The sequence below is a fragment of the Callospermophilus lateralis genome, chromosome 10, assembly GCF_048772815.1.
Source record: "Callospermophilus lateralis isolate mCalLat2 chromosome 10, mCalLat2.hap1, whole genome shotgun sequence".
Taxonomy (NCBI): Eukaryota; Metazoa; Chordata; class Mammalia; order Rodentia; family Sciuridae; genus Callospermophilus; species Callospermophilus lateralis.
The window spans coordinates 24,319,545-24,332,114 of NC_135314.1; the positions used below are offsets into that span (position 1 = coordinate 24,319,545).

Genomic DNA, 12,570 nt, shown 5'->3' on the forward strand with positions numbered 1-12,570 from the left:
TCATAAATAAATGAGACAAACATCTTTAAAATAATGGTAGAAATTATAAATTACCACTTTCAGATGATTCAAGTATCAATCTAGTATGCATGTATGTTTACAAATTTCTTCACCTGTGATTTAATATTCAAAGTGCTTATATATTAATACTCAGATACCTTTGAAATCAACCTCTTTAAAAAAAATCCACCTTTTGCAGATGATGAATTTGTCTTTACTAACTATATTAACTTTATTGTTTCAATATAACCAAACAAAACTTTGTGAAGCATATTTCTTACAGTTTCTGGTTAACTTTTTTTTTTTTTTGAGGCTGGTAACAAAATTTAGACTAGAATAGGTTTTAATATATCAAGAGAAGAAAAGAAACACTGAGAACAAAGAAGAGAGGTAAGAGGCTCTATACTATAGACCCGTCCTTGCTCTGTGCTGGAATCATCACAGGAACCGCTCCCATTCGACTTAGATTAGGGGCAGCTACCTTAGCAGGTGGAAGAGTCGGACTCTGAGGAGCACGTTCAAAGTCTTCGCTTGGTACTTGATTATACTGAGTCTTGGAATATCCTTCCATGTTGGAAGGAGACATGGATCCCAGGGATGAATGATTGCTGCCAATGTAGCTTCTGGCAGTAGATGTTCGGCTCTTTGGAGGAGGCACATCTTCCCTGGAAAGCAGAGTCCGCAATGCAAGTTAAATAAACAAGTTTTTAAAAATCTACTGTTGTGTAAGATATGAATCATGCGGAAGGGCCTCTATTTAAATACAAAGTATATAAAATTGTGTGTCACACACAGACACACACACACACACACAAAAAAAAAAAAAACAAGGCATAATGTCATGAACTGTGTATTTGAGCCTAACTGATCCGCTTTATTGATTAAAGAGTGTATAACTGCACAACATGAAATGTGATTTCTACACAAATGTGTATGCTTTTATAAGGCTCTATTTATTAAATCTTGAATAGCTCCATATTCTAGTATCTATGATGAAGAGGATCTAATTATAGTGATATAATACTTTCTAAAAGTATTAACACCACAGATATAAATTTTATCCCCTAAAAAAAGGAAAGGGAGGGAAAAAAAACCTTTTGGCTATGAAAGTTATCTAGCTGAAAACCTTACAGATCTAAATCTGTAAAACCTGGGAATTGAAATTTAAGAATTTTCATACCAACTACCAACAAAGGACATATATCTGAGTAACTTTCAGTGTACTTTAAAAGTATAAGTGCTCAAACCCCACCCCAGACCTACCAAATGCAACTTTAAGGGTGTTAAATTATGTCCTGTATTATTATTTTTTAAGTTTCTAGAATCCAATATGTTATCTACTGGTTAGAAAAATAAAATTATACTACCAACAGTTCAACAAACTATCCATATCACTTTATATAATTAGGTCAAACCTCAACTTCTGCTCCATTTCTTAAAACTTCATTCCTGCCATCTTATTGTGAAAAGGCAGGCAAGGTAGTCTTGATATTTTGCAGTAGTTCTCAAAATGGGATACAAGAAAATCTGGGCAGAGAATAATGAAATATGGTTGGGCCAGTGTATTTGAAATTCAAAGTAAATGCTCTGAAATGTGTTATGGGAGGAGCCAAACTTTTACTCAATTTTCAGAAAGAAATAGCATGCTGCAGATGCTTAAGAGAACTAATTCTTCAGAGATATAGGTGATATAAATCTGTCAGTCCCTCTTTTCACTTAATTACCTGATATCATGGTGAACTTCCTTTTCATATTTTTCTTCTCTGCGCTTTTTACGACAGCAAAAGACGATGAGACTAATGAGCACAAGCGCAAGCAAAATTCCTATGATAGCTCCTGCAATTGTTCCAGCTCTATTTGAAGCTAGAATGAGATGTTTATAAGAATACTTTAAAAAATCTATTGATATGGGTTGCATATATTAACTTTTAAGACACAAATTACTTAGCCATTTGTGATCCAGCAGGAAAAATCTATTAAAAGACTTTTCTTCTGAACTGTATATTTCCAGCATAAAAATGGTAAAACCAGACTAAAATAATATTCAAAATTATCTTTGTTGGCATATAAGAATGTTCTAACTGGGCATGCTGGTGCAAACCTGTAATCTCAACTACTTTGGAGGCTGGAGGATCACAAGTTCAAGGCCATCCATGCAACTTGGCAAGACTGTCTCGAAATAAAAAAAATAAGCTTGGCTGGGAATGTAGCTCTTAACATCATTAAAAAGATGCAAGTTTTACCAATAAAATGTACTTTCCCTCTCCATAGGCTAGAAAAGGTAATAACCCAGCCAAAGTGTGTTCTGTTCAAAGTTGGCATCCCCATGCCCTCAATACACCCTTGCTGACAACTAAAGAAGAATGTAAAAAAATAACAAAACAGAAAGATACTTACGAGGGACAACATCTAGGCGAAGCAGGCACTGATCAGAGCCCACTCTGTTTTTGACTGTACAGCTGTATGTCCCAGAGTACTCAGAAGTGGCATTTTTTACAGATATAACAGGTGAAGTCATTTCTATGATAGAGTGGGGGGGGGAGGGAGAAAAAGAAAAAAAAAGTCTTTTTCTTTGCTGTGCTAAGGATGGAACACAGACCTAGGCAAGAGCTCCACCACTGAGCTCTACCCTTACCCCCAAGCAAACTCACGTTTACAGTATGTATCATTCTGACCTTTTTAATAAAGTTAAACCCTACCAAGTTTGACAATCCAACTGAAAGGAAGACAGAAAATGCTGGGCGCAAACAAAATGCCCTGAAGCCACATGCACATCTCTAGAATTCAAACAAGCATGCCTGACATTCCTACAGCCAAGGCAAAAGTCTCCACAATCCCTCATCCAAAGAGCCTCAGCTAAAGCAAGGGTGCTGGTCTACTGTGCAGCAACGACAATCCCATTTTGGGTCACATCTGATTATTAAAAAAAGAAACAACTTATTCCACAATGGCTCTTTCATTCAGCAGGAAAATATGCAAGATCTATTTTATCGTCCTAGATGGAAGAAAAACATACACATGAAAGTCAGAAGGCATCATTCACACAGTTTGGCCTCTATTTTGAAAAAAAAAAAAAAAAAAGAGAGAGAGTGGGTAGAAAGAAAACCTACTGGAGATCAGAGTGGGGTGGAAAGGAAGAAGGTAGAGCATGGTAATCAGTTTAAACTAATAGGTCAATTATAATAAACAGATGAGCAATCAGATTTAGGCCATTTGTAACTTTCTGGTTTACTGTAGCATCAACATGAATCTAGGCAAAACACTCCAGATCCAACTCTTACTGTACTTTAGCCACTAAATGATTTATGGTCATGAACATTTACCACCAATTAAAAATAAAATGTACCAATGTAAGTAATTACAATATTCTAAAAAGTAAAATCATTACAGAAATATTTCTTCATTTATGACACTAGGCTGTCATTATAAAGCACTGAATAATTCCCATGAAAAATTTGATTGTTCTGGACAGAAAAGGGAATTAGTATGTAAATACTCATACAAACCCTACTGGATTTAAGTCCAAATCAGTGGCACATGGTACAGTTTGTATCATCAGCAGTACCTGCTAACCATGAAGTGGGCATTTTCTGGGAGTCAGATAATTTTTGCCATTCATATCGCAATGGAAGTGAACCTTCTTTTGGTTCACATTTTAATTTAAAGTCATTTCCAATTTCTTCTGATCCATCAATGAAACATCTTGTACCTGAAGGCTTAACTAAAAGGGAAAAAAAAAAAGAAGAAATTACAACTTTATACAAGAGAAAGGAAATTATCTTGATAACATGACTTAAAGCACACAGCATGGGGTGTACAACCACTGACTCATTATCAGTTGGTCCTGGGTTCAGAATTGACAAAAGAATGAAAGATCACAATAGGCTGTCAGCACAGTTTATCCAGCTCTATCAAACACAAAACAGGTAAGAACAAGCTCAGGAAAGCAGCCATTGCATGAGGAGGTCGGGCAACATCTCAGGCGCAGCTTGGTGCCCTCCATTCCATGAGGCACATTTGATAAAAAAGCAAGGATGATGCAGGCTGGGCCACTTGAGACTCTAGAAAGCTCCCGCTCCCCTCCTTACCTCCGTCGTGCTTGAAATGTAGCCCTCTTGGAGTATGTGCCAAGTCACATCTCTTGGTGCCGTTACCCGACAATCAGGGGATTTATAATCAATAATGCTGATAACAGGGACAATTCACTTAGTGCAGCAGAGATATTTAACAGTCTATATTTATATTAGCTCAGATCCATTGAGAGAGCAGTGTTATAAAGGTAAATCAGAGGCTGTCATCTGTATCTCTCTAAGTAACTCTTTAAAGTACCTGCCAACCCATTACCCCAAACCTGGATTAACACCCTGGCATTACGTGCCCTCCTGCTGAATTGCATTAAGGCATAATAATAAAGTTAACAAGTGTTAGTTATGTGAGTTTATCACATTTAGCAAACTTTATATACATCTATAACTTGGTACCTGTGGAAGAAACTGCTTCCAAAACCCAGTGTAGATACCAAAATACTACAAGACTCAAGTGCCTTATATAAAATAGCATAGTATTTGCATATAACCTTCCCCTGCAGACTTAAACCATCCCTAGGTTATTTATAATATTAATAAAATCTAAATACTACATAAATAGTTGTTATAATATATTGATTAAAGAAAAATGACAAGAAAAAACCCATATGCTTTCAAAATTTTCTTCAAATATTTTCAATCCACAGTTGTACAATCTGAGGCTGTGGAAGATACAAAGGGCCAACTGTATACCTAGTCCAATTCTCTCCAAAGACAGTTCCCTCATGCTGACTGTAGTCAATCTCAATTCAAAACCCTGGTTCCAAGGCATCCCCTAATCTGATTTCTATCCTTATAGATTAGTTCTGCTTCTTCTAGAATCATATGAGTGAAGAATAACATTACAGTATGTACTTTTTTATCTTGCATCTTTTGTTCAGCATGTTTCTGTGACTGATCCATGTTGTTGGATATGTCAGGAGCCATTCTTTGTTACTGCAGAGTAGACTCAATGAATGGCTATAGCACATGAGCTCTTCCATTTACCTACTAATGAACATGGTTTCCAGTTAGGGGGTTACTGTTGAAGTCTAATCGGCCAAACTGACCAGGAGCAAGTGTGCCATCTGTCAATATCAGAATGACCAGAGAGGAAGGCACTATGAGGCTCTGTGGAATGCTACTTGGCCAGGGGGGGATCCTGTGGATTTTAAGGAGACTCAGGAAAACAGCAGCTCTTGATCAGCTCTTTCTGAGGAGCAATTAGAACTGGGAACCAAATGTGGAATGGGTGCAGTCAGTGGGTAGGACCTTCAGTAATTAGCACCCTAGTGGGGGCTGTGTAGTGCAAAGGGAGTCTGGGAACAACATTAAAAAAACAATAATAGTCAATATTTTGCTGCTGCTCTATGACCTTGAGAGAAACAGTATTTCTTGTAAATTCTATAGTTGACTTCATAATTTTTCTTCCCAGCCCAATATCTGCTAGGAATGCTTTTTTTCTTTTTCAGTCTAAGTTGGCTTTCGTTCTTACAGTCCTGGAAACGTTTTTATTCCTTCTTTACTATGAAGAAAGATGAATGGGGTTTATAGTTTTGCACTATTATGAACACCACTGTTTGAACACTCTAATATTGGCATATATTTTCCTTTTTCTTGGCAACTGCTTGAGTCATATGGTGAGTATATGTTTAATTCTATAAAAAAAATGCCAAAGTATTTCCCAGAGGCAGACAACAGGATGTCATGGTCCCAAGGCATGGGACCATGCCAGTGGGGTATCTTCAAATAAGGTTGTCAATCATGATCAAAATTTCTTACTACTCTTAGCAAATTTGATTTCTCCCTTTTATGTCCCTTTCACTACTCATATTTTTTAACTAATAAGAATCCACAGATGTACTTAACTGCATTATTGATTTTTCTTAAGTTTTTTTTTTTTCCCCCAGACGGATCAGTTACTCTACAGAGTATATCCATTGAGCTTTTAAATAAGTTTGGTAAATTATTTTACCCTTTGAGTCTTCAATGAAATAAGTCTTATTTGTCTCCATTTCTTTGAACTATCAATGAATCCTTTATTAGAATATCCTAACAGAAAATAAGATATTAAAGCAATGTTTTGCATATCAAACAACTAATGGTAATACAGTATTAAAACCCTAACTCAAATCCTTGTCTTTTCTATGGTAAATTTTCCTTTTTGATATTCCAACACTTCCAATAATAGGTGGCTATTTAAAGTGGCTGTTTAGGATATTCAGTGTCTCTGAGACACTGAATCAAAAAACAAGATTTTATCAGCAGTGGTTTCTGAGCTTTACTTAGGAGTGGCCCAACTCCTTTCCAACGGAGAAGAAAGTCTTCTTTTATGCCATTTCCCAGTCATTACACAACAGGGAGAATTACCTCTTCACACATGACACTCGGTGCTGACATGGAAGAAAGAAAACCACAAAGGCAACACAGTTAATGTCTCGCCCTTTGTGTGTTTCTCTGGTCTAGGCTTCCAGAATACCTGTTCATTGTCCTTGGAACATTTGTCTCCATGATTGTCAGTGTGGCCCTAAGATCACTGCGACCACCAAATTGCACTTGGCCATAGCATCCCATCAACCTAGTAGTGCTGTGCTCTACACTGGTACTGAATCATCCTCCCATGTTAGTGGCCACCGTAGCCTTCAGGAAATACATTCTAAAGCCCTACATGGGACAAATTACACTTTTATCTTACGTCACCCTTCTAAGAATGCCATTTCTGCTTGATTTAACAATATCCAGACTCTAGGCAAAAGCCATCAATGCATACTAAATTCAATGGGCAAAAATTAAGAGAAACAGGATATTTATTCACAGTCATAGTATTCTTAAGATACATATATCTTAGTATCCTTAAAATAGAATCCTCTATCTATCTACATATCTTTTATATTTTAATCAGAAAGAAAAAAAGCAACTTTATGGTGGAGAAACATCAGATAAAACCTAAACCAAGAAATTATGATTAACAATAACATATGGCATCATGTACCCCTTGACATGACTGGAGGAGATTAGGAGTCATAAATGCAACATGGATTCTAGACTTCATCTTAGTATAAAAAGGACATTAGTGAAAAACTGTGAAATTCAAATTAGTCTGTATTTTAGTTAATAGTATTATATCAATGTTAATTTCTGAGTTTGACAATTGCAAGGATTTTGTAAGATATTAACATCGGGGGAAATTAGATGATGGTTATATTCTCAGAAACTCTCTAGTATTTTCCCAACATCTCTATTAAATAAAAATTATTTCAATTAAAAAGAGTTAGGGAGGCCCTGGCCTGTATCAATGGCTTGCAAATCCTCCAGGGCATTTATGGTCAGAGTTGACTGAACCACTATACAAGCTGCCCTGCCTGAGTTGATAGCATGGTGTTGTTTATCATTTACATCTAAGAGACCATCAGTTATGTTTACTATACTCTTAAACAACTCTTCATGTAAAAAGGTCTCCATAAAAGACCTTTCCAAAGCTCCAGGGGAAGACATTAGTGATATAAGACCACAATATCAACCTTTACCTTTGTGATCTTACCCATTTCAGCTTCTTTACCGTATGAATTTTGGGGCTATCTGAAAAAGCAGGGCAGGCTCTGGTAATGCGGTTAAGTTATAGCAACATGCCACCCTTCACATCCAGTCAACTAAGTCATGATTCACATGGTTCATGGCCACACAGAATACAGGTTCAATGAATGAACTACCATTACACCCTGCGAATGTCATGGTGGCAATTCCTTCAGAATCAAAGGATTAATAGGCAGAGCCACCACCAGCAAACCAAGTGAGAGCTCCTATGTACTACCACTTAGCTGGGTCACTACAGAGCACTTCATTTGTCCACTGCAGAATTTTCAGGCAAAGCTAACAGCTAAGCTTCCTTCTAGTTCTTACTTTCTAGAGAAAACAATTCTGGTGGTTTCTCCCAGCAGAGGTCATGACTCATCTAAAAACATGCAAGAAAGAGTTATGAGAAGTTCCTCTCTGGATCTGTGACAGCCTCATGAGATCACAGCATTAGTCATTCCTGCTTACTTTCAGCTACCACTTCCTTCTCTCTCCTCATATCCCCAACTTACTCCCTCTCGTGATTTGAATTCAAAGGTTACTTGACTATAATAATCCTCCACAAAGCTAACAGGACAGTTAGTGCCTCCCACTTATCCATTCTGAGGAATCAGATGCTGATTCCATAACCAGGTATGATCTGCTTGTATATCGTGAACCAATTAAAAGACCATATTCATCTTAATGCTTCCAAGAGAACAGTAGTGAAAGAAGGTGTGGTCAGAGTTATTATCTCAGATATCTCTAGGCCTAGGATAAGAGTTCAGACCAAGGCTAAAGAAACATTCACCTGCTTACACATTTATTTTAAAAACAAAACAAAACAAAACAAAAAAAGATTACTACATTGTACAAAATACAGACCGAGAAAGCTAGGATTTCCAATGTTATCCCGGACCTTCCTTGGGTTTCTTATTCAGTTCATCTGCTTTCATACCACAGGAAACATTTTAACTAGTGCCATTTAGTATAGAATCCTTTTTACCGGGAACCTCTTAGATGCCCACTCAATGAGGCTGCCAGCAGAAGCCCACCTTACCGGCCAAGACAATCCCTGTTCTGATACTCATTCTTAAGAAAAGAGCTGGTGTTCAAAAGGGGTTTGGCCCCAAACACAACTCTTTACTTCTCTATCCTACCCCTAACCAGATCTTTTTTTTTTTTAATATTTTTTTAGTTTTGATGGACCTTTATTTTATTTATTAGTATGTGGTGCCGACAATCAAACCCAGTGCCTCATGCCTGCTAGGTAAGCGCTCCACCACTTTGCCACAATCCCAGCCCCACTAACCAGATCTTTAAAACAAAGGAATATGGTAACATTTGACATGGGAAGACACTTCCTGATTTTTTATTTCCTGGGTATGTTAAACAATTCTAACAGTCACCATTTCTTACAAAAAGTAGATCTCCAAATGACATCCAGAACAAAATTAGAGGTCACAGAACAGGAGGACTGACAGGCTCAGAATAGAGAAATGGACAGCTGTATTTTTCTACGTGGTAGCCATCATACATTTTGTGTAAACAAAATTTTACAAGTTTATTTATGTGCTATAATCTGAAATTTCAGAGTTTCTCAATCTGAAGAGATTAAAAATGGTTATATACTTTACCACAGAATCTGGAGTCTTGGACAGTTTACAAAGTAACTTACATTCATCTCCTTACCAAACATGAACCTCAAGACATCCTAGCAACTGTCTAACTTCTCCATCTGAAGGGTGAAAGACACTGATACAGGGGGTTCAGAAAACTACCTGATGTTTAATGGCCCTGCTCTAATTCAGTACTCCTGCTACCATACTACATTATTCTCCAATTATTCATCATAGAAACCTCATTTATTCTTTGAATAACAAAGGTAAAAACTTTAAAGCACACAGAAATGACTTTGAACTGAATGAGATCTGATAGATTTAATAATGAAAACTTTAAGGAAATGTGCAGGTTCTATTTAACTATGAGGACAAGGCAAAAAACTTAGATCTCTTAACTCCTGGCTTAAGGTTTGTCTTAGTCTGTTTTTTGTTGCTGCAACAAAATACTTGAGGCTGGATAATTTATAAAGAAAGGAGGTTTATTTAGCACACACATTTCTGAAAGTTCAAGAGTATGGCATCAGTATCTGCTTGGCTTCTACAGAAGGCCTCATGGCAGAAGAGAAATGGGCATCAGAGGAAAAAAGGAATAGGGAAATGAAGATGACCCATTTAACAACCCACTGTCATGAGAACTAATCCACTACCATAGGGACTACCTGGGGAGCCTCCATGACCTAATTAACTCTTAAAGGTCTACTCACCTCTCACATACTGTTACATTAGGAAATTAAGTCTATGAATTTTGATGGGACTAACCATATTCAAACCATAGAAGAGTTCTATCTCCTGGCCACAGATACTTCCATTGATTGATAGATCGACTGACTGATTGACTTGCAGTACTGAGAATCAAACGCAGGGCTTCACATGTGCTAGGCAAGTGATCTCCTACTGAGCTACATCCCCAGCCCTTTATTTTTAAACTCTTAAGAATTTCACAAGTAAGTGGGGCACTTCTTATTTTCCTTATCCTAAACAAAGAAAAAAAAATGAACAAACAAACCAAAAAAACCAATACTGGGTTTTCTGTCTTAGGCTCTTTGAGAACTAACATCAGAAGTAGTTCAAATGTTTAAAATTGTTACTCTATGAAACTAAGCTTTGTCTCACATAAATGCTGCGACTACAATACTATAACCACTGACTCTAAAACTAAGTAACCCGTTAACACAAATAAAGCAACTTACCAAGAACTGTCAGCAGAAATTTCTTATTTGCAACACCAGGAGCTTTCTTCACTTTGCACTGGTATGTGCCGATATCCGACAACTGTAAATTTGTTACATTTATGGATGCATCACCAGATTTGAGATCACTACTTGTAAAATGTACTCGTCCTTTCAGATCTTGATAGTAGTTATCATATATTTTGTCTCCAGAATATAAAATAATCTAAAAGAAAACCAAAATAAAAACAGTGGGACAAACACCTGAATCATTAAAGGATCTCTGCATACACTATGACATTGTAGAATCCAAGGACAGAAAAAGAAGAAAAACACTGTATTAAGACAAAACTTAACCACCATCCAAATCACAGAATGAGGAAATGGAAAGAGATCAATGGTATCCTTGACTATAGTCCCATGCAGGAAAGCAGACTCAACATTACTATATAAAATACTCCTATGCAAGAAAGAGATTTAGTGAAATTGCACAAGGGTGCAAATTTGTTCCTTCCTATATACTCTATTTTTCCACTGCTTCGAAGGTTATAGTGCATCAGTTTAGGGTACAAATCAAACACATATCACCCCTTCCCCAAAAGATTTATCATAATTTACCTGTAGAATCTAACAAAAAATAAAACTGCTTTTAATCTTAATAGTTAAAAGCACTTGAGGGTTCTAGACTCTAATATACAAAAATCATAAGAGAAGGCTGAGATAAGTGGACCCAGGTTAACAGGACCTGACAATGAATCTTGTGTGACTAAAAGCAAAGACCATTTCCTATTACATTGCATTTTCAGAGCAATGCACTCTTATAGGTTTTAATGGGAATCACTGAAAACTAGATTTAGAAAGAAAATCTGTGTTAAATTTGGTTTAGAAGCAAACTGTGGTAACCAACTCAAATAATCTCTACAATTAGTTTAAAACATTTCATAATTTTTCACATTATCACTTGGAGGAACTAATGAATTCCTTCTTTTGGTCACGTAAGACTCAAGGGCCAGAGAACAGTGAGTGCCAAACTCAAATAATAATCAAGAAAACAAGTACAACTACCCTGCAAGTAATTTTTTTTTATCTGAGATGCTGATTATAGGCAGTATAATCAGAATAAATGCCATTTAAAAATACTTTGTTTATTCTTTAGGAACCTCTTGAAAGGAGGAATTTGGATTCTTTTCTGTATTTTCACCTCCCCTACCACAATGATCCCATCCCTAATCCCTTAAAGATATTTTATTTATACACCAAGTATCTGCCATTAGGATGAACTCAAACCAGTTTGCTAAGTAAATATAAAAATCAGGTGGACAGCCCCCAGCTGGCTCATGCTGTAAACACACATCATTACTTTATTCGCTCCATCCTCCTGCCACACCCAGTTGTCAGCAGCAACACTGTGAATCCCACAAATGGACTGCTCTAGCATCCTTTGTATTAAACTACTGGCTTATTTGCTGTGAAAGGCCAAAAAGTTCAATCTATTCTACTTTCAGTAGCTCATTTTGCTACACGCACTCTTTAGTAGAAGGGCCTGGCAAACAAGATGTATCCTCGCTGGTAGTTATTTTGTAAACTACCTTAGTATCTTCCCATGAAGGGGTCACAAAGTGAGGAATTAATATTTATTTACCGGGCAATTTTACATGTCCTCATGTATTCCTCTTCAGACAGCATTGTCCAGGTGTCCCATTAGCCTAAGGAGAGCAGTGGCTTGCACACACCAACTTCTACCCGGTAACACAGCTAAGATGAAAGCCAGATCTATTTGATGTGGCACAGTACACAACTGACATTTCTGTATCACTTATGAGCCTACAACATGCCTGTGCATACATTATCTCAAAACAACCTTGAAATGGTAGGTATATCTGTCCCTGTTGCATGTATGAAGAAACAGAGGTTTATGAAATACGGGAGGCAGGAAAGGCCAGTGCAACAGATTTACTGTTATTCTCACACCTACACTAAGTAAGTGTTGGTATGAGAATAACAGAGAACTAGATTAAAATCTCTACTGTATCTATGGTCACTTTTGTGATTCTGCGCAGGTTTCTTCAAATTTCTGGGCCTTTTTCCTCCTTTTCATATGTACGATAATTCTCACTTTAGGGTTGGGGATGTAGATGCATGGCAGAGCTCATGCATGAGGCC

At 37.0% G+C, this 12,570-nt stretch overlaps 1 protein-coding gene across 1 annotated transcript in view; it reads right to left on the reverse strand.

The window, feature by feature from the left end:
* Positions 1-400: 400 nt before the first annotated feature.
* Positions 401-12,570, reverse strand: part of Cxadr (CXADR cell adhesion molecule) — a 38,045-nt gene continuing 25,875 nt past the window's right edge. Inside the window, exons 3-7 of the mRNA XM_076868617.2 lie at positions 10,429-10,633; positions 3,566-3,721; positions 2,398-2,520; positions 1,725-1,863; positions 401-665 (exon numbers count right to left, since the gene is read on the reverse strand). Coding sequence (XP_076724732.1) covers positions 401-665; positions 1,725-1,863; positions 2,398-2,520; positions 3,566-3,721; positions 10,429-10,633 — 888 coding nt within the window. The remainder of the gene's footprint in view (positions 666-1,724; positions 1,864-2,397; positions 2,521-3,565; positions 3,722-10,428; positions 10,634-12,570) is intronic.